This window comes from Primulina tabacum, chromosome 9, assembly GCF_025594145.1.
Source record: "Primulina tabacum isolate GXHZ01 chromosome 9, ASM2559414v2, whole genome shotgun sequence".
Classification (NCBI taxonomy): domain Eukaryota; kingdom Viridiplantae; phylum Streptophyta; class Magnoliopsida; order Lamiales; family Gesneriaceae; genus Primulina; species Primulina tabacum.
The window spans coordinates 41,001,488-41,024,209 of record NC_134558.1 but is presented as its reverse complement, the minus strand read 5'-3'; the positions used below and the strand labels follow the sequence as shown (position 1 = coordinate 41,024,209).

General features: G+C 36.1%; 1 protein-coding gene and 1 long non-coding RNA gene across 4 annotated transcripts; one reads left to right on the top strand and one right to left on the bottom strand.

The window, feature by feature from the left end:
- Positions 1-1,106: 1,106 nt before the first annotated feature.
- LOC142556283 (myosin-6-like) lies at positions 1,107-20,479 on the top strand. Of its 3 annotated transcripts, XM_075667707.1 has the most exons (39): positions 1,107-1,482; positions 1,915-2,043; positions 2,163-2,306; positions 2,552-2,697; positions 2,782-2,938; positions 3,085-3,143; positions 3,231-3,390; positions 3,861-4,010; positions 4,079-4,215; positions 4,319-4,465; positions 4,548-4,649; positions 5,063-5,120; positions 5,249-5,350; positions 5,953-5,990; positions 6,080-6,206; positions 6,311-6,481; positions 6,565-6,696; positions 6,786-6,895; positions 12,594-12,654; positions 12,975-13,152; positions 13,434-13,639; positions 14,433-14,552; positions 14,986-15,084; positions 15,247-15,459; positions 15,553-15,692; positions 15,876-15,987; positions 16,068-16,088; positions 16,196-16,279; positions 16,732-16,902; positions 17,404-17,547; positions 17,700-17,888; positions 18,628-18,735; positions 18,803-18,873; positions 18,961-19,060; positions 19,352-19,408; positions 19,626-19,682; positions 19,863-19,943; positions 20,087-20,169; positions 20,252-20,479. In XM_075667707.1, the coding sequence occupies exons 1-39, from the start codon at positions 1,480-1,482 to the stop codon at positions 20,361-20,363; spliced, it is 4,479 nt and encodes a 1,492-aa protein (XP_075523822.1). In that variant the 5' UTR covers positions 1,107-1,479; the 3' UTR covers positions 20,364-20,479. The 3 variants fall into 3 exon arrangements, with proteins under 3 accessions (XP_075523822.1, XP_075523820.1, XP_075523821.1); XM_075667705.1 differs by lacking the exons at positions 1,107-1,482; positions 1,915-2,043; positions 2,163-2,306; positions 2,552-2,697 and having other exon boundaries at positions 2,795-2,938; positions 5,249-5,377; XM_075667706.1 differs by lacking the exons at positions 1,107-1,482; positions 1,915-2,043; positions 2,163-2,306; ... (2 more) ...; positions 3,085-3,143; positions 3,231-3,390 and adding an exon at positions 3,572-3,756 and having other exon boundaries at positions 5,249-5,377; positions 16,184-16,279.
- Positions 20,344-22,700, bottom strand: LOC142556285 (uncharacterized). Its single transcript, XR_012822585.1, has 3 exons — positions 22,303-22,700; positions 21,491-21,880; positions 20,344-20,480 (listed from the first exon to the last, which is right to left on the bottom strand). It is a non-coding gene; the product is annotated as an uncharacterized LOC142556285 (long non-coding RNA).
- Between the last annotated feature and the right edge of the window lie 22 nt (positions 22,701-22,722).

Genomic DNA, 22,722 nt, shown 5'->3' with positions numbered 1-22,722 from the left:
AATGTGGAGTATATATATATATATATTTTAAAAAATATTGTTGCAAGTCCGGAAAATGTTTAACAGAAATAATAATAAAATATTTCAGGAAATTAAATATATTTCAATCAAATGTATACAAGATTTAAATAAATAGCAACAGTGAAATTATAAAAAATATAAATAATATAATCATTTATGGATATGGCATATAATATAATATTAGTAAACAAATCACATGTCTTGTATGTACATAAAATATTATTTTGTAAATTTGAATTTATTTATAAATTTTTCATCTATGTTAAGGTAATTGGACAGTGGTAATTAGGACTTAAGACAATGAGATATTGATAATATAATGTGAGAACTTTTGAATATTGTCTCTGTCGGGGACATAACAGTCGATAAGAAAAGTGTAAGATCGATATCCAGGATATATGAGACATCACCAACAGATAGACACACACTTCTCCAGATTCATAGACCTAACAGCCCAATCCATTAACACTCAAATAGATGCACTGTACGCTGTCACACGTATAAGGAAATAAAGTTGCGCTTGAATAATAACTATAACTTTTGGCCTAGTTGTCAATGTTTGATCCTAACAAATATATTGGAAGAACGATAAATATATATACATTTGGATATCCATAAAATTATCAATACATTTCTACCTATTATAATATAGTTTAGATATTTGCACCTTAGTTATTATATATATTTCTATTAAAAATATGTAATATATACAGTGTCTCTTTTTATCAGTAAAAATATATTTGTCCTTTAATTTTGTTTTTTATTTTGGCTAAAAGAACTAAATGTTAAGATTTCGTCTAAACGAACTTCACTAATAGATCGATTAAGATGACTTCGAGGAGTTCTATATGAGAGAATTCTATTTACTACCATTATCGAAAAAAATTTATTTTCTTTTGGCATTTTTACCCTACACAAATATAATTATTTACTATATCTATCTATCATCAAATAGCAAGGGTATTAGAGTCATATCACATTCAAGACGTTAGTTGCTCTGCATGTGGAAAACCGATCAGACAGGAAGAAAAGAGGAGGAGATATAGGTTTCCATTCCCCAGCGAAACGAAAATTTCGTTGCCAAGGGGGAATTTTTTTAATTTTGTGCTTTTACTATCCCTTCTTTGATCTTAGCTTGCGTTTGATCTACATTCATATATAATAAACAAGGAAAGATTTTCGTTGATAAGGTCGAGAATCGATATTTTTTTGTGACGATTAAGGGGATTATAAACCCTCATTATCGATTCCTACAATCGTTTCTTCATGCATTTCAGAGAGTGAGGGGAAATATTTTGTTTTTGAGGGTAGGATTTGTGTGCATGCTTAGTTTTTAAGGTAAACGTGCATTGGTTCGTATGTACGTGACGTTTCGTGGTCAAGTGTTAAATGGGTGGTTTTTTGCAATTGATCATTTGAAAGAAAAATATCGGAGTTTGACTGCTTCCGATCTCAGAAATGGTACGCGCTTTGGTTTTTGCATTTATTGTCTCTGAATTATTTGTAATTTTGGAGCTTATTTCCATGATTTATAGACCATGATCGGATCGCGTATTGCATGAGATTTTTATCCATAATTTTTAGCTTGAAGCAGTATAGTCTATATTTAGTTACATATATTCAAGAGGTTACTGGAATTTTGAGTTGAAGAAGTTAAAAATCATTGGTCTTGTCATCGACTTCTGCATTACCAAATTAAAAGCCTTTTTTGCGACTTCCATATTTATACTATGAGCTGTGAACTGTTTGAACAAGTATTCAAATTAAAGCTGGCCGCCACAGACTGCATAATCAAATTCCAGTTAGAAAACAATTTGTAAATATGTGCATATTGCATCGCTGTTTAAATAGGTTTAGTAAGTATTTAAAAAATGAGTTCCACTTGTCTTACAGGCTGCTTTAGCCAGTATGGCTGCTGGATCTCATGTATGGGTGGAGGATCCTGAGTTAGCTTGGATAGATGGAGAAGTTATGGAAGTTGAAGGTGAAGAGATTAAAGTGATTTGTTCTTCAGGGCAGACCGTTAGTATTTCCTTTGGGAACTTTCTTGTTAATACCATCAGAATAAATGCGTAGTTTTTGTTCCTTATTACCATTTAAAATTTTTTCAAGGTAAATATTTTTTTCATCTTTATTTGTAGGTTGTAGCCAATGTCGCCAATGTATATCCAAAAGATCCAGAGGCTCCTTCATGTGGTGTGGATGATATGACAAAGCTTACTTATCTGCATGAACCAGGTGTTCTACAGAATTTGAGAAGTCGATATGATATGGATGAAATATATGTGAGTATGTTCAGCGTATTACAATTTACTACTTCTTCAAGACTGAAGGAATGCTGCATGTATTTTCCTTGAATTAATTTTTCTCCTTAGAGACAATACATTTTGCAGCATAGCAACATTAATATACACAAGGGTTTTTTCTTGAATAGGAGTGATGTAACTGTAATTTTGTTCTTCACTACTGAATCTTTCTTACTTTTGTTTGGTACTGTTTTATGTAGCTTAAATAGCATGGTTTTTTGCAGACCTTTACAGGTAATATATTGATAGCTGTGAATCCCTTTCAACGGTTACCTCACTTATACAGTACTGAGACGATGGAACAGTACAAAGGAATTGCTCTTGGAGAGCTGAGTCCACACCCTTTTGCTATTGCAGACGCAGCTTACAGGCAACATTTTGGATTATTCAAAATGATTAGTATTGATCAGTGTAATTGATGTTCTTTTCAAAAAAATGTCCCTTTTGGATGCAGACAAATGATTAAGGAGGGTATAAGCCAGTCAATTTTGGTTAGTGGAGAAAGTGGAGCTGGTAAAACAGAAAGCACAAAGATGCTAATGAGATATCTTGCACATATGGGAGGAAGAGCTCGAGCTGAGGGGCGGACTGTGGAGCAGCAAGTTCTTGAGGTCTGCATCTTGACAAATATTATCTTTTTTATCGCCTATAGAATTTACACTAGCTTTTTCTATTGCGGTCTTGACCACATTCCTCATTGCCTCCATCCAGAAGTGGATTTCACTAAACTATTTCTGACATTTCATTTTGTTCACAGTCAAATCCTGTTCTGGAAGCATTTGGTAATGCAAAGACTCTGAGAAACAATAATTCAAGGTCAGTCAATTCTAACTCAGAATACCACCTGCATCCTCGTTATGGTTGATATTTACTCCATTTTTGCTTACGAAATCCTCATTGCAGTCGATTTGGAAAATTTGTGGAGATTCAGTTTAACAATAGTGGTAGGATATCTGGTGCTGCAATAAGAACTTATTTACTGGAAAGATCACGGGTTTGCCAAGTATCTGATCCTGAAAGAAACTATCATTGTTTTTATATGCTTTGTGCTGCACCAGCTGAGGTAAGATGTAGTTGATGTGGGTTAAATTATTTTTTATTCATATCGTCTACTAGCTCAGCCGAAGCTTATTTGCACATGATCTGTGGAGGTCTTAATACGCCTTTCTTTATTATTGGCTTTAATATATTATCTTAAATTTAGAGTAGCATGTGATGTCATTATTTTAGTTTCCTTTTATAGAGACCCTGATTTTAAGATACACCACCTTCTACTGGAAAGATCATATGCAAATCTATAGATATAATGAAAGTTTTCAATCTACTTTTGTTGACAAATCAACATGCATGACCTTTGGGGTGGATGGAAATAATGTTACGCTATTCAAGTCGATTTCTTCTACGTTCCTGTCAAGATTTCACAAAATATGTAACTATATTTTCCTTAATATTTATCATTTTATTATGATTTTAGCCTTTTGACTTCCATTCTTTAAAGCCAATTTTCTCATTCTTTCTCATGCTTGATAATAGGATATTGAAAAATTTAAAGTGGGAAATCCCAAGATGTTTCATTATTTGAACCAGTCAAATTGCTACGAATTGGATGGAGTTGATGATTCTAAAGAGTACCTTTGTACAAGGAGGGCTATGGATGTTGTTGGGATCAGCTCCGATGAACAGGTACAAGAATTTGAACATCATGTTTATATCGGCTGCTTCAAATTCTTTACTAAGATTTTAATTTACAGGATGCAATTTTCCGGGCTATTGCGGCAATTCTTCATTTGGGTAATATTGAGTTTGCGAAGGCTAGTGAAAGTGATGCTTCACAGCCAAAGGACGATCAGTCTCTGTTTCATCTGAAAACAACAGCTAAGCTTTTAATGTAATAAATTTTGTTCTCTGAGAATAATTCTTGATTCACTGTGGTTGATGCTATGAAATTTTTATGTGGGGCAAAAAACACTTCATCTAAAGTCTTTGTATAGGTGTGATGAAAAGTCCCTTGAAGATTCCTTGTGCAAACGGGTCATTGTTACTCGTGGTGAGGCCATAACAAAAAACCTTGATCCAGATGCTGCAGCTGTCAATAGAGATGCTTTTGCTAAAATTCTCTACTCAAGATTATTTGACTGGTTGGTAAAAAAATTTATACCACTTGTTAGAATCTTCATTATAGTGCATGCTTTCCTCAGCCAAGTTTGCTTTCTCTGTCAGGCTTGTTGACAAGATCAACAGTTCCATTGGCCAAGATCCTGATTCAAAATCCTTAATTGGGGTGCTGGATATTTATGGATTTGAGAGTTTCAAGACAAACAGGTGCTTAACTGGTATGCTTAATATTCGTCATTTATGATGGTTAATATACTGCAAAATACTGCATAAGAGCCCTGCTAATTGTGATGGTGCCTATGGACTTGAATGCTTGATTTCCAGCCTTTTTTTTGCCTTTTCCCCAGCAATTTGCTATTGTTCTCACTGTCTCAGTGAATGCAGTCCTATAATTTTTGCTTGATTTGTTATGCAATATTGAAAATGACAAAGAAAAGGATACAGGAGCGTTTTACTTGTGCCATCGTGTGTATGGTGATTGTCGTTGTTTGTAATAACTCACTTTTGAAAGTAAATCTACGTGACATCTGCGCGATAATGTTATGCAATAATTTTCATGCTCGACTCTGATATCAAATTCTTTAGATTGCTAATTTTTTATTGTTAACATGTTGCTGCAGCTTTGAGCAATTTTGTATCAATTTGACCAATGAAAAACTGCAGCAACATTTCAATCAGGTGCACATATGTTAGACAGACTATTCTCTTATCATTTGTCAGAGGTTGACAATAATTATAAATTCTACAATTAAATAAGTTCAAATAAAGCAAAAGTTGAGTCCAAGATCACACTCATTTTGTGGCAGCATGTTTTCAAAATGGAGCAAGAAGAGTATACAAAAGAAGAAATTGATTGGAGTTACATAGAATTCATTGATAATCAAGATATTCTTGATCTTATTGAAAAGGTTCGAACATCAAATACTATGTGCTCTGTAAGTAAATATTATGTTTACTTTTTCATTATTTTTCTGATGTTAGAACCATTATCATTCATTATATATGGGATATATTTTAGAGTGTATGACACTTGAAAGAAAATTATCCACAGATTTACGATGTGGCTATACATGACATTTATGATGGGAGATTACCTGGCGATACATTTTGCTTTGTTCCTCCCTACCTTGCTGAGCAAACTTGTGTTTCACTGACACATTTATTGACGGAACTATTGCCTAACTATTACTGTTAGCCTTGTCTCCAAAAGTAATAGGCGTTCTTTTGCATGTTATATGATCTTAACTATATGTGGTATTTTTATTAGTATTGAAGTTATTTGCATGTTCTATGATCTTAACTATCTGTGGTATCTTCATTAGTATTGAAGTTGCACAAAGTGATGCCTGTCTATAATAAGCAAACTTTACCAGGAAGCATCTAACAACGAAGAAGTAAAGTAAAGGCATTGGTGGTTGGCATATTTTTTTGATTAGGTCATTTTAGTCTTATGTTGTATCACTCTTTTTTACGTCATGAATTAATTTCCGATCTCATCTATTTTTCTTAGAAACCTGGAGGCATTATTGCTCTTCTTGATGAGGCTTGGTATGTATGCAATTTTATTTACATATCTTAACTGATATCATAATCTGCATTACCGTGCATACACCTTTTAAATTGTGTATTTCATGCAGCATGTTTCCAAAATCTACACATGAGACTTTTGTGGAAAAGCTATACCAGACATTTAAGGATCATAAGCGCTTTAGCAAGCCTAAGTTCTCACGGACTGACTTCACCATTTGCCATTATGCCGGTGATGTATGCACATTTTATATGCATTAGCAACAGAAGAAACATTGGAGTACTTCGCTAAACAAAGATGCTTCTGAGGTTTTATTTTCATATTTTGTGCACCATTTCAGGTCACTTATCAGACAGAACTGTTTTTGGATAAGAACAAAGACTATGTTGTTCCTGAGCATCAGGCTCTCCTTCGTGCTTCAAGCTGCTCCTTTGTGTCTAATCTCTTCCCACCTTTACCCGAGGAATCATCAAAATCATCAAAATTCTCTTCTATCGGTTCTCGATTTAAGGTTCATGTTTTACCATATATTTTGAACATTAGATACTATCTTGATTTTATTCTTCCTGTTCATCATTGTCGCATACTTTACAGCAACAACTTCAAGCTTTGCTCGAGACACTCAGTGCTACAGAGCCACACTATATTCGTTGTGTGAAGCCTAATAATCTGCTGAAGCCTTCTATCTTTGAGAATCCTAATGTACTTCAGCAACTTCGTTGTGGGGTGAGATTCTGTATTTCTTTTCATTTGTATCCTCTACTGGAGTTCTTGCTTTTGTGAGCATTCTGAAATTAAGAGAAATTTTTCTCCAGGGTGTAATGGAGGCAATCAGAATTAGCTGCGCTGGATATCCTAGTCGAAAACCTTTTGATGAATTCCTGAATAGATTCAAAATCCTCGAGCCATGTGTTTTAGATGGAAGGTACTTTCAGCAGCCATTGTTGACATTGACATTAATGAGCGTCCGGTTCATGTCATGGAAAAGAGCTTTTACACAAATGCAGGGCTGAATACAAGGTTTTCTTTTAAAGTACTAAAAAGTGTCAATTTTCAAACACACAGCCTTTTTTTATTGTTTAGTTGATGTGGATCTAGATAAAAATCGAGATCAACTTAGAACTTCATTCTTGACGTTTTACTGTTAGAATTATTGGTTTATTCCTGTCTATTATTCTTTCCTTATCCGTTTATTCTTTTCGGTTTTGTTCCTTGATTTCCTCCCTGATTGTTAGGAGGATTGTTAGCTGTTAAGTTTGTTCCTTTTTTGGTGCTAGGTTTAGGGTTTCTACTGTAATATATATACTAGTTCTGATGATCAATAAACTAGAGAATTTTATTCCAAAAACGTGCATGGTATCAGAGCCACGGCTCGAACCTTTCATGACTGCCAACCAAGGAATAAATTTTGGCTCGATTGGGCTAACCTCTGAATCAGAGGTAACCTCTGGAAATTCTCCTTCATCCTCGGTGCACAACATGACATCCACCTCGATTCAAATTACTGTTCACCGTCTAAATGGGCAGAATTTCTTGGAGTGGTCACAGTCCGTAAAACTTGCAATTGATGGACGTGGGAAATTGGGGTACCTGACTGGAGAGGCAGCGAAACCTGATGAGACAGAGTCAACATACAAGACATGGAGATCAGAAAACTCTCTTGTGATGGCGTGGCTTCTCAACTCCATGGACCCCTCAATCGCCAGACCACATATGTTTATGAAGACTGCGAAAGACGTGTGGGACTCTGTGAAAGAGACATACTCATATTCCGAGAATTCATCCCAGATATTCGAGTTGAAAGCAAAACTCTGGAACCTGAAACAGGGTGATCATGAGGTAACCATCTACTACAATGAGATGGCGGCCTTGTGGCAGGAGCTGGATCAACACTACGATGATGTCTGGGACAGCAAGGATGATTACGCAAGACAAAAGAAGAGAGAGGAGAATGATCGGGTATACATGTTCTTGGCTGGAATGAATCAAAATCTTGATGAAGTTAAAGGACGAATACTTGGAAGAAAACCACTTCCGTCTATCAGAGAAGTCTTATCTGAAATTTTCCAAGAAGAGAGCAGGAAGAAGGTGATGCATAGCCAGGCCGAAAACAACATTGGCTCCATGAGTGATAATTCAGCCCTGGTGTCTCGAAACCCGGACACAACTCCGAATGCAGATAGGAAGAAGAAGCCCTGGTGTGACCACTGCCAGAAAGCCTGGCATACCCGAGAAAATTGCTGGAAACTTCACGGAAAGCCACCAGGTTGGAGGAAACGATCTGAGAAGGCACTACAAACAGTGACTGAGATTTCTCAAGGAACTCCAATCAAATCTGGACAGCTTCCATTCACTCAGGACCAAATAGATCAACTTGTTAGGTTACTTCAAACTTCAAATCCAACTCCATCCTCCACCAACTGTTCTGTCGCACAAAATGGTAAACCTGCCACTGTTTCCCTCATCTGTTCTAAACCTAAATGTACCTGGGTCATCGATTCAGGTGCAACCGATCACATGACTGGTTCGTCTTCTTTTTTCTCCTCATACAAACCGTGTGCAGGTAATAGAAGAGTTAGGATTGCAGATGGGTCTTTCAACTCGATTGCTGGAATAGGAGACATCAAACTCTCGCTCACTATTACTCTTTCAAATGTCCTCATGTTCCTAAACTGTCTTGTAACCTTATATCTATTAGCAAACTAACTCAAGACCTTAAGTGTCAAGCTAAATTTTCAAACTCTTATTGTGTTTTTCAGGAGGTGGACTCGGGGAAGATGATTGGCAATGCTAGGGAATATGGTGGACTCTACTTCCTTGATGGGGAAATTGAATCTTGTAAAGTTGCCCAAGCATTTTCTGGTTTGGAGACTACCTCTATTGATCTGAATAATGAAGTCTATTTATGGCATTATCGTCTAGGACACCCAAGTTTCTTTTATATGCAAAAGTTGTTTCCCAAGTTGTTTCTGAATAAAAATCTTTCGTTGTTTACGTGTGAAATTTGTGCTCTAGCTAAACATCATAGATCTGTGTATCAACCAAAAATCTATCAACCTAGTAGACCCTTCTCACTAATCCATAGTGATGTTTGGGGCCCTTCTAGAGTTGCTGGTCTTCTCGACAAAAAATGGTTTGTCACTTTCATAGATGATCACTCACGGGCTTTTGGGTTTTTTTTATTAAAAGCAAAATCTGAGGTTGAACCGATCTTTAAAACCTTCCACAACATGATTGTCAATCAATTTCAAGCAAATATTCAAATGATAAGAAATGACAATGGAGGGGAATATTTTAAAGAGGCTCTAAGCAAATATTTTAGGGAACATGGTATCCTCCAACAAAGCTCCTGCCCTGATACTCCACAACAGAATGGTGTGGCTGAGAGAAAAAATAGGCACATATTAGAGATCACCCGAGCGCTTATGTTCTCTACTCACGTCCCGAAATACTTGTGGAGTGAAGCAGTTCTTACAGCAGTCTATTTAATTAATAGATTACCGTCTAAAGTCCTCAATTTTAAAACTCCGCTGGATATTCTCAAAGACACCTTCCCAAACTCGAAAGTGTTCTCCTCTTCTCTACCTTTGCGAACGTTTGGATGTACTGTTTTTGTGAGAAATCTTGATCAAAACATGAGTAAACTAGATCCCAGGTCTAAAAAATGTGTGTTTGTTGGCTACGGATCCACTAAAAAGGGGTACAAATGTTTTGATCCAACTTCAAAAAAATTGTATATATCTTTTGACGTTTCTTTTTTTGAAGAAAAACCATTCTTCGGTTCTCATCCTCAGGGGGAGATAAGTGAAGATGATGATGGTGGTCTAGGTTTTTATCACCTAATTCGGGTTCTAACAATCAAGGAGATATTTCTATTGAATTAACTTCCAAAAATAAGGACACTATCCCTGGATTACATGAGGACTTGGTTGTAATACCAGCAAGTCCTAAAATTGTGGGAAACATTGACCTCATAAATGTGGACCACTCAAAAATTTCGCATAACAAAGAATCTAGTCCAACTAGCCTGAGTATTCCCCAATCCTCACCAATTGATACAGGTAGTACCCAAAGAGGAAAATTCTATGACCATGTCTACCAGAGAAGGGTTCCACATCAAGGAGGGAAAGACATCATATCTCAACTTGACCATGAGTCCAACTCAGAGCCATCTTCTGAAGGTAAGTTCCCAACTCCTCTGGATCTCCCAATTGCCCTACGAAAAGAAAGAAGATCATGTGCCAAATACCCTATATCTAACTCTGTCTCCTATTCTAGATTGTCTCCACAATTTTCAATGTTCTCAGGTAATGTCTCCTCTGTCCATATTCCAAGAAATATTCAAGAAGCTCTAGAGAGTCCTGAGTGGAAAAAAGCAGTTCACGAGGAACTTGGTGCACTTGAGAAAAATCAGACTTGGGTTCTCGAGGAGCTGCCTGTGGGGAAGTCTACTGTTGGGTGTAAATGGGTATTTACACCGAAATTTAATGCAGAGGGGATACTTGAAAGATACAAGGCACGCCTTGTGGCAAAAGGCTTCACACAAACATACGGCATCGATTATTCAGAGACATTTGCACATGTTGCGATGATGAATACTGTCCAGGTGCTGCTGTCCATTGCTGTAAATTTGGACTGGCCTCTTCAACAACTCGATGTGAAAAACGCTTTCCTAAATGGAATGTTAGAGGAAGAAGTCTTCATGGATCCTCCTCCTGGGTTTGAAGGTACATGTGGTAAGAAAGTTTGTAGGTTGAAGAAGGCTCTATACGGCCTCAAACAGTCTCCTAGAGCCTGGTTTGGAAGATTTACCCAATTTGTGTTGAAACAAGGCTATGTGCAGGGGCAATCCGATCACACTATGTTTACAAAATTCTCAGAATCAAGAGTCTCGGTTTTGATTGTCTATGTGGATGACATTATTCTCACAGGTGATGATATTGAGGAGATGCGCTTGTTAAAAGAAAAACTATCGAAGGAATTCGAGATCAAAGATCTAGGTGGGCTTCGGTATTTTCTGGCTATGGAGTTTGCTCGGTCGAGCAAGGGACTTGCGGTTTCTCAGCGCAAATACATCATGGATTTACTAGAAGAGACAGGTATGAGCGATTGTAAACCCGCTGAAACCCCAATAGATGCAAATAAAAAACTCGGGGAGACAACCACTCAAAATGCCGCAGATGTACACCAGTATCAGAGACTTGTAGGTAAATTGATTTATCTATCTCACACTCGACCAGACACAGCATTCGCTGTGAGCCTAGTGAGTCAGTTTATGCATGCTCCCTCTAGAGACCATCTTGAAGCGGTTAACAGAATCCTAAGGTACCTAAAGGGGTGTCCTGGAAAGGGCTTATGCTTCAAGAAGAGTGAGAGCAAGAAGTTGGAAGTTTATACAGATGCTGATTGGGCTGGGTCCATTACTGACAGGAAATCAACCTCGGGCTACTGTACCTTCTTGTGGGGGAACCTAGTCACATGGAGAAGCAAGAAACAGAACGTTGTAGCGCGTAGCAGTGCTGAGGCTGAGTTTAGGGCAATGGCTAACGGGATATGTGAGGCTATTTGGGTTCAACGAGTGTTACAGGACCTAAGAATTGAAGCTGCTCTTCCGATTAGACTGTATTGTGACAATAAGGCAGCGATTAGCATAGCTCATAATCCGGTTCAGCACGATCGGACTAAACACATTGAAGTGGATCGACATTTCATAAAGCAAAAACTAGATAATGGTCTGTTTTGTACTCCATATGTTCCATCATCCGAGCAAGCTGCTGACATCCTCACCAAGGGATTATTTAGACCAGTGTTTGAGAGTTGTATAACCAAGTTGGGCATGATAGACATTTATGCTCCAACTTGAGGGGGAGTGTTAGAATTATTGGTTTATTCCTGTCTATTATTCTTTCCTTATCCGTTTATTCTTTTATGTTTTGTTCCTTGATTTCCTCCCTGATTGTTAGGAGGATTGTTAGCTGTTAAGTTTGTTCCTTTTTTGGTGCTAGGTTTAGGGTTTCTACTGTAATATATATACTAGTTCTGATGATCAATAAACTAGAGAATTTTATTCCAAAAACGTGCATTTACCAGCACAGATACAATTTCCATGGTAACTTGGCTGCAAATTTTTATAAAAAAATGCATTTCAACTTATTGATGATCCTTCAACACAACTACGTTTCTGACCATTGCCATTATCACACATTCATTTTATCTCTTCTGTGATCTAAATTTATTTATTCTCTTGTTAGATTGTCTTTTGAGAGGTTTATTCAGGATAACGATAATTAGAAAGAGCTTTTCTGAAAGTTGTTTTCTTTGAATGTTTATAGATGAATTTGCATTGAAGATGTTATGTTGTTCATGCCTTATTTTTTTGGTAATCGAAAAACAAAATGTTGTAAGGAATCAGCTATTTGCCTCACACATTTTTCGCTTAAATCTGATTTGGCTCAAATCCTCGAGTGCTCCTCTACTTTCATTCAGTTAAGAGTCAATTTAATGCTACTTTCCATCATATGCTCTAGATTTCTCAACTCTCTTAGATTCCTTCAATAATGCTTCTACTAAATTTCTCAGGATTGTATCCAGATTTATTTTTCTAATTCCTTACTCTGTGATAGTTGTAATGAGTTCACAGCGTGTCAAAGACTTCTGAAGAAGACTGGGATTAAAGGTTATCAGGTACTTTTGGTATTATATATTCTGCCTAACTTCTCTTATACATTAGGCTGTTACCTTACGTCTTGGAGCTTGCACACGAATTTTGTGGTTTTTGGTTGTCTATTTTGAAATCATCCAATTGCATGTTAATGGGCTTTAGAAGATATTTGTTCATTGTGATATTGCATGAAGACTGCTTGTTTGAATGTTTTGGACTCTGCAGAATATCAAATTAAATTCCTGACCTTTTTTCCTGCCTTCATAGGAGGTTGAAATCATCATTTATTTGTGTCATGTAACTATAATCTGAATTATGCGTTGAATCTCATCTGGTTTTACAGATTGGTAAAACAAAAGTTTTTCTCAGAGCTGGTCAGATGGCTGAAATTGATTATCTCCGGAGTCGGGTCCTTGGAAGATCTGCAGGTATTATTCAGAGGAAATACCGTTCATATTTGGCACGTAAGAGCTTTATCTCATTATGTAAAGCTGCTGTTCAAATCCAAGCTCTGTGCAGAGGTAATGACTGGTATTTGATGCCTTTTGTGTTTCATTCTTTAGTTAATTATCAACATCTATTTCTTCTACTGTAGTGGTAGACCTACGCTTTGGGGCAAGGGAGGGTGGGGAGCAGATCGATACATCGGGGGGCTGAAGCCCAGATTTTAGGACAAATTACATAAGAAAATTTAATTTTTTTTTTCAATCCAGGGGGTGACCACCCTTTCTCCCTGCTCAATCCACCCATGTTATCATACACGTTTCTTTAACCTGTACATTTATTTTACGTGTGATGCCAGGACAAATAGCACGCCAACATTATGAGCACAGGAAGAGAGAGACTGCTGCTTTGAAGATCCAGAAAGGTGCACGAATGTGTAAGGCTAGAAAGTCTTATGAGTTGTTGTGCTCTTCTGCTGTTCTCGTTCAAGCCGTGATCCGGGGGACAATTGCACGTGATGAGCTTCAGTTAAGAAAGCAGAATAAAGCAGCTATCATCATTCAGGTAATGTTCACTTACAAAAAAATGCAGAATTAATTAAAATATGGTTATGCAAATGTTTAGATCCATAACTTATTGTCTTACTGAGGCTAACCCAGCTTTTCCTATTGAGGATTTATGGTTTCAATACTGCTGTTATGAAATTATCATGCCATGAACAAGAAAGTTTTTTTAAAAAAAGGAAAATAAATTTAAACCACTAGATTTCTGAAATTTTATAAATAATCCCATATCAACTTTTTATTGTATTATTCATAATTGTGCCTGCACATCTTCGATGTGAGACAATTTTTAATCGTGTTTGATGTGATGCTGTGTTCAACTAAATAAGCCACTAAACTTAACCATATGGAACCGTTCTGGGAAAAATCAGGTAGTGCGTTAATGCAATGAATTGATAGTAATTTAATGTTGTAACTAACAATCATTTTTGAAGAAAAATGATTTCTTCTGCATTTTGATTAACTATCATGGACATATTCCATTATTTATTTTCAGTCATAATATTTGAAGGCAGTGTTTGGTTATGTACATTTTCTGTTCATTGTTTTCTTTTATGCTGAAATCAGCTCGAGTCTTGCAAACTATCTGGGATTTTCTAACATATGGTGCTTGTCTAATAAGTTCTCGTAAATTGAGTAATTATCATCGAAGTTCCTCGTAACACAAGTATAATTTCACATCCATTTATTTATTACGAACCATAGACTTCTGCAGGTCAGAAAGTTAGTTTATTAATTTAGATATACGACAGTGAATATTTCATATTTGATGGTTCCTCTCTCATGATATTTAGAGTCATTGGCGAGGATTCTATGCCGTCAATCAGTATTTATGGTTGAAGGTAGCTGCAATTGCCACTCAATGTGCCTGGAGATCAAGAATGGCCAGAAGGGAACTGCAAAAACTAAAAACGGTGAGTGAACTTGCGTTAGCCTTTGTGTCAGATTGTTAATTCAAAGAGAAGATTGAAACATAAGTAATGTTTTTGTTTCAACTCTTATGATTATATGTGATTCACCATGGGAAACAATCTATCTTGCAAATGATGGAGCACTTTGAAAACTGAAGCAAACAAGTCTCAGATTTAGCTTTTAGACGACATTTAAATTAAGTTGTGTTTATGTTTGGTTGCTTTCTGTAGAAATAAGTTTTCCAGCTTCTTTTTTGTTGCTTCTGTTAATCCAAATTTTTTTTCACTCTCAGACTAGGCCAACATGTAAATAGGATTTTGATTGTGAAATCTGGATGCTTCATGATTTCTCAATTGTTCAAGTTATGTTTAAAGCACCCAAATTTGTTTTGAAAAGGTGACTTTATGCAGTAACTTTTTCTTGGATTTCAATCAGGCAGCAAAGGAAACTGGTGCACTCCAAGAAGCCAAAAACAAGTTGGAAAAGTATGTTGAAGAATTAACTTGGCAACTGCAGTTGGAGAAACGCATGAGGGTGATTTGTTGTTTAAATTTACATTTGCATTTTCCATAAACCTTATAATTTATGAGGAAGTTTGTTTTATCTAGTGTACTATCATTTCTTTTACTATGTACGAAAGAGCAAAACAGGAATCTTTCATGGCATTCCCCTAATTGCTGGATTTATTCTTCTTAGTCTGATATCGAGGAAGCCAAAAATCAGGAAATTGCAGAACTGCAATCTGCTCTGGAGGAAATGCAGCTGCAGTTTCAAAATAGTAAAAAAATATCGATAAACGAAAGTGAACCGTCAAATATGGTTTCTGAGAAAGTCCCTATTCTAGAAGAGGTCCCTGCTTTTGATCATGAACTGGTCAAAAACCTAACAGCTGAAAACGAGAAGCTGAAGGTGTGAGTTTAAAAAATCATTTTCATTTCTGCCTTCGCAAGATCATATTTGAGGCTTCTAATGATGATTGAATACTCTTAATTGTTCATTTAGACTTTAGTTAGGTCACTGGAAAATAAGATAGCTGAAATGGAGAAAAAGCTTGACGAAACAAGTAAGATTAGCGAATACCGATTAAAGCAAACGTTGGAGGCAGAGTCGATGATAATTCAATTGAAGACTACAATGCAAAGGTTGTTACTTTAATATAACCTTATCTCATGAACCATTCATCAGAAAACTGTGAACTCATATCATGGAATTAATTAATCACGTTTCTTGAATCTGTTTCATTTTTACTCTCATGTGAAATTAAGAAAGCGAAAACATACTATTTACTGGGGCTTGTGATATTGTTCCATTGTTTTATATCATAGGCTTGAAGAGAAACTTTCAGATATGGAATCAGAGGATCATATTCTCCGTCAGCAAGCTTCGTTAAATTCTCCCGCTGGGAAAATTTCTGGACATTTAGTTCAAAAACCAATGGTTAGGATTCCATCAAAAATCTCAGTTGTACTTTTGAATTTACTCTGGTGGTTCTTAGGTCCTCTGTTTTCCTTTTGCAGCCCTTGGAGAATGGCAATTTTGTAAGTGGATTATACAGACAATAGTTTTAAGAGATTTGCATGTCCTGTTGAAACATATGAAAGCCACATTGGTGCTCGCTGGTGATTTCTAAAAGTTATTGATTCAGGAATCCCTACATGCAGCACCTTCCAAAAACTTTGGCACTGAATTTGATAACAAGATGCGGAGATCTAACATCGAAAGACAACGAGTATGCTCCTTTGAGCTATTTAAACTTTGTTTTTAATGCTATTTTTGGCCTTCTTAGGCTAATGAGCAAATATTGGTATATTATCAATTCTATAAATAAAGGGCTTCCACAAAGCATAACTTTCTGTTTTGAGTCTTTGGACCATTTTTGGGCTATGGATGAATTTCCAGGCATAACGTATAAATACTGTGCTTCAAAAAGAAGGTTACATCTGGCCTTTGTCCAGTGGTTGAAACCTGTTTGATGTGCCTGCTATGAAAAAGGAAGTAATTTAGGAGAAAGAAAAAGAACTAAAACTGAGTAATGTTGCCATGTTTTGCTGCTAGTAACGGTTCAATACTTCTAAGTCACATCTTTCTGTCTTTCCTTGTCGAGAAACTGAATTTCTGTTCAACATATGAACTTTTTGAATGAAATAAAATTTAATTAGTCATGTTTCTTTTTTCCCCCAGGAGAATATAGATGCTCTAATCAGGTGCATTACGGAAAACCTTGGGTTCAGTGAAGGAAAACCAGTTTGTGCATTTACCATTTACAAATGCCTTATTCACTGGAAATCCTTTGAAGCTGATAGAACTAGCATATTTGATCGTATTATTCAAAGCGTAGGTTCTACAATAGAGGTACGTGATCTGGATATATTAGTCATTTGTATTCTTATGCTTACGGAAATCACCACCACACACTGCTAATTTGTTAGTGAAATTTTAACTTTTCTCCGAGTTTTTTACATCTGCTGATTTGGAGATAGATTAAAGGATTTGTTGAGGAATCTACAGAAACTGATAATCTGTTTATTTTTTGATGGACTAATCGATAAATTTTTTAACCTCGGAGATGTCCAGTACACTTATTTAAGCTCAGTCTGATGTTTATTTTCAATTGATGGAAAATATGAAATCTTGAAAAACATAGGAGCTGACACTGCTGGTTTTCACACATATCTATGTCTAGTTAAAGAACCAAAGAACCAAAATGACCAAGTGAGTTTTGTCTTGACTGAAGGTTGAGTGTAGGTTGTGGCCAATTGAGTCACAAACCTTTTCATTCTGGGTTGAAGTAGTTCAACATCTTGTATTTCACAGCTGGCCTAATTAATACCGTTTCTTTGTATCTTGTTGCAGGAAGAAGCAAACAACAATAATATAGCTTATTGGCTTTCAAACACTTCCACACTACTGTTTTTACTTCAGCAAACTCTAAAAGCTACAAGTTCAACTCCAAAAAAACCTCCCCAACCTACTTCATTTTTTGGAAGGATTTCCCAGGTATGGAGACCATACATGTTTCAACATACATTTAATTAGACCCTTCCAGAAATATTTCACTGAAAGGTGACTAGATTTGGACATTCTTAATAGCAATTCGTTAAGCACACCAAAAGAGGCAGTAAGCAATATGATTTTTAGCAATTTTGCAGGGCTTTCGCTCGTCGCCTTCTTCTGCTCACCTTTCAATAGGTGGACTTGATGGGATTTGCCAAGTTGAGGCCAAGTATCCGGCTTTGCTTTTCAAGGAGCAATTGACTGCTTATGTTGAAAAGATCTACGGAATCATTCGGGAAAACTCAAAAAAAGAATTGTCGTCACTCGTTTCTTTGTGTATCCAGGTTGGATTTTCCCATTTGGGAAATTTAGTTTTCCTATTTTATTTGGTTTTGTTCGGGATAACCATCTACGGACATTTTAGTTTTTTTTTTAAAGTTACCTCTTATTTTTCACGAGTCTCAATTTACCTAATTAGGGTTACATAATCAATTTGTTCATGAGATCACAGAAAATAAAACCCTATTTGAAAAAACCAGTTCAATAAGACAGTAAGAGTCATGGTATGAATCTGTCCTAGAATGCTTGTGCAATGGATCTTTTACTAATTTGCTTCTCTTTTTAATGAGGATTATATAATCATTTTAGTTCATGTGATTGCACTAGCAAGAGAATGAAAACATGTCCATAGCTATGACTCTACATTTATTTCTTTGAGGTTTTAAGAGAACACAAATCCCATTTAGAAAAGCTGGTTGAATAAGAAAGTTAACATGACATTACAAAGACCTCTGTCCATGCATCTGTCGAAAGAATTATTTATTTGCCACATTTTCTTGCTAACTAATAGAAGCTCCTATTAGGAGATGCGAGACCATGACTAGTATCCTTATTAATAGACAGTCGAATAGGGCGATATAATATAGATGAAAATGTAATAGGAGATAGAGTACAATGATGTAAGAGGATCCATATAGCCGACTAGACTTAGTGGGATAAAGGATTGCGTGGTGTTGTTCTTGTTGAATTTGCTTTGCTAATGATTTCAGCTGATTGGAATTTCAATTTCGACGAGTACTTCAGGCACCTCAATCTTCTGGCGGATCATTCAGCTGTAGTTCTCCAAGAAATCATTGGAAAAGCATCACTGAGAGCCTAAATGGGATTCTAACCACTATGAAAGATAATTTTGTATGTAAACCTACCATAAACTTGTTATATGATTCTGCAACATAACTTATTGAAATTATTGTTTCAGGTTCCTCCAGTCCTGGTTCAGAAAATCTTCGCCCAAATTTTCTCTTATATAAACGTACAGCTTTTTAATAGGTAGCGCTTAAAACATTTTTGGTGGAGTTTCTGTTGCTAATACCACATAAATTTACTCTTCATTTGCAATGTTTCATTTTTCTGCAGCCTTCTCCTTCGCAAAGAGTATTGCACATTTAGCAATGGGGAGCACATAAAATCAGGATTAGATGAATTAGAACTTTGGTGTCGACATGCACAAGAAGAGGTAGCTTTGGTTGTAGCGAACTAATTTATGCATTTTTCGTTATTATAATGCAACTTGTACAGGATAAGAAGGATCCAATGCCACATTTGGTAATATATAGTAGGGAGCATTATTAATGTTGGATCGTATGGGGTCTAAATGCAATATATATGATCCAAGAATACTTAATGAGCCTGGCGTATGCCATTGAATATAGCAGGAAAACTGAGTGTTACTTTACCAGCATGCTTCCAGAACATTGAACAGTTATTGCCATCATATGGAGGTTGTATAATTAGTGTCATTTTACAGTATGCAGGCTCATCATGGGATGAATTAAAACATGTACGTCAGGCTGTAGGATTCTTGGTATGTTTCTCTTGTCCTTTGCCTGTCAAACCTGTTTGTAAAACAATTCTATAATAAATCCAGTTTTGGGATATTTGTGGTCGTATTAATTATGGCATCGTACTTATCTAAAATCTCTACAACCATTAAACCTTATATTATGTTATATAGAATGACATTGTTACAATATCCCCGGACTGATGTATTTCTAAGAGTAATTAAGCATCTTTTGATGCAGGTAATACACCAGAAGTCTCGAATAACATATGAAGATCTTACAACTGACTTGTGCCCTGTAAGACGGCCCTGATGTGTTTTGTCTTTTTCCTAGTACTGAAAAAGCTATTAGAGAGAGGAGAACGAAATTACATGCAGATTTTGAATCCAAGATATCTTAATATATTTGAGCATGTGATTTGTATTCTGATCCATAGCATAAGTAACATTATGACCACTATTTATGATTTGTTTGCAGATATTGAGCATTCAACAACTTCATAGAATTTGTACACTCTACTGGGATGACGATTATGACACGTGTAATGTGTCTCCAGAAGTTAGTTTCTTTTTTTCATTTTTCTTCCTCAATATACTTTCAACTTCATTTCAGTTATATAATCATGGTGGACCATGATTTCGAAAATATTAACTATTTTACAGTATACTGACACTCTCTCAACTTTATATTTATGTTATTAGGTAGTATCTAGTATAAAGATACAAATGACAAAGGATTTTAGTGAAGCCGATAGTGACTCCATTTTGTTGGATGAAAATTCAAGGTACCATGACAAGACAGATATTTAGCACAAAACATAAAAACAATAAAAGCTCATGATCGATTAACCTTCTCTAATTGTGCAGCATCCCCTTCTCCATAGATGATATCTGTAATTCTCTCCAACAATCAGACTTCAGAGGTGTAAAACCTGCAGCAGAGCTTCTTGAAAATCCATCTTTTGAATTTTTGCAATAACAGGGACTTGGCTTTAGATTTAGCTTCGCGTTTCTTCTCCAGTTAACACCACAATGTATATTCACCTCCTCGATTTTCTTTTCAGATTACTTTTCTTGTTCTATCTCATCATCGGCACTGAATGTATAATTACGTAGTTAGATCAGTAAAAATCCATACGTTTAATCTAATAGCTGGAGCAGTCTATTTCCCTTCTTTATATCAAGTTAAATATAATTTCTCTTTTAGCAACTACTTGATGAGATATCCTTTAGGAAAGCTGTCACTGCCCTGTTGTTGTCATGAAGGAAGCGTGTCTGCTTGATCATTTTTTATGTCCCAGTGAAAAAAGAACTACCATTGTGGTTCCATGATGCTATTATTGATGGCTATTTACCCTTCGTAAAATACATGTTTTTTCCCTGCATTCAGCATATGCCTCCGACTAAAGGTTAGATGCCTTCTAAATTTTTTACTTGAGGTTATGGAAGATAGCTTAGTTTCGCAAGTTTTTATTTTTATTTTTGCTTTTTTGGCTGACGAATAGCAGATTTCAAGAAAAGGAGGGGGAGACTAACATTAAGTGGACATTTAGTTGTAAATATTTGAGTTTCAATTATTTACCCGGACTCCACGGAAAGGGAGATTCTGGAGCTGCTATCACCATATTGGTACACAAGCTCATGAGCATAAGAAGCAAATTCAGAATCAACATGATGTTTGCTTGGACTAATTACCCGTGTTTCACCAGATAGCCAGTAACTCAATTTAATTTAATTTAATTATCATTCAGTAGTGTGTGAGTCAAGGTCGTTCACATCAATTGGTGAGCTTTTTATTCTTGCGTCTGAAATAATTAAAGAGTAAAGTTTTCTCATGAAAAAATTTTTGTAAAGAAAACTACTTAGCATGCAAAATACCCAATCACGAGGCAGATATCAGTTCATAATAGCATATGATTTTTTACGAAATAAATTGAAGAAAATTAATATGAAATAAACGGACGAATCAGCAAAATTCATTCAATGACATTTCATACCAAAAGTCCATGGTATCTTTACAACTCCTATGTAACTATGGCTGTTCTATACCGTAAAAAGATAACTGTTGTCAAAAGAATTTCTTAGAATACGTAACGCCCAACTTACTTGTACAATTAATACCCCCGCATAAGTCTCGCAAATGCTACAAAAATCTCCCTTTAATACAAAAAAAAAATGTCTGATTCTAAATGCCCCAAAAACATAGAAGAGGCCTACTAAATAATTGCGACTTTGCCAAGAAACCTCTCAACGTCATCTAGGGAGGCACTGTTGAAATATTCCCCCTTTCTGGAAAAAAGAATGGACACGGGGGTCACTCCTAGTATGCAAACCACAGCCTCTATCTTGCCACTGAACGAAAGAGGGGAAGATACAACTTCTGCACACCACGGGTCCCGTCCAGATAAATCTATTACAAAATCATAGATGCTTGCTGGTTCGCTGCGGCCCTCCAGGAAATAGCTTCAATATCCATCCCAATACTCTTTCCACCACCTACTCAAACAAAACAAATGACAAGTCATTGGCACAACAGCAGAATTTCTGAACATAAGATTATAATTTTCAATTCTTGGTTGAAAAGTCGTCAAGTGGAAAAGCACTGTCACTGAACTGTACACAAATTATACCCAATTGGTTGATGGGCCAAAATTAAGCTTCCATTATATTTGATACTACTTCATCAGTTACACCAATTTATCTCAAATTGTCCTGGTTCACCAAGCCAACATTCCGACGAGCATTTACCCCTAAATAAAAATCAGCACAGAATATATATCTTTTCTTTTTATTATAAACGAATTTTTATTAGAATATGAAAACAAAATACAAGTAAGCCGACGAGAAATCCGCAAACAAAGCACAAAGAACGAAAACTACCACACTTTCGTCCATAGAAATTTTTAATCCCTCGGTACCTGTCTCAGATAGAGAGATGGTTAAACTCGGCCAACTTTGTCGTCCAACCAGAGACTCCGAATTTGATCTTCTCCCAAAACTCATCTCTAGACTCTACTATTTCAGAGAAAATTCTTTTGTTTCACTCTAACCAAATTAACCATAATAGACAATGAAGTATCATATATCAAAAACACCTGGTGGGTGCTCATCGGCAACTGGAGGACTGCTCCGATATTCTCCACTACTGCTACAGCAGTCAATCTTGAACGCAAACTTTCTCTACGGGCTGTAATTCTTGAGAACAGAGAGAGAGAACGAGAAATAGAGAGAAGCTCGCTGTGATTCTTGGGACACCGAGAAAGAGAGCGCAATAAAAGACCCGTCTAATCGTATATTAGTTAAATTATTAGTTTATTTAATAATTTATAAAAGGGCAA

What these genes read in the sequence shown, in the direction of transcription:
- LOC142556283 (XM_075667707.1), top strand. An exon ending in TACTCAAGATTATTTGACTG is followed by an intron (nt 4,466 to 4,547) that starts GTTGGTAAAAAA and finishes TTTCTCTGTCAG; the next exon opens with GCTTGTTGACAAGATCAACA. An exon ending in GCGTAGGTTCTACAATAGAG is followed by an intron (nt 16,903 to 17,403) that starts GTACGTGATCTG and finishes ATCTTGTTGCAG; the next exon opens with GAAGAAGCAAACAACAATAA.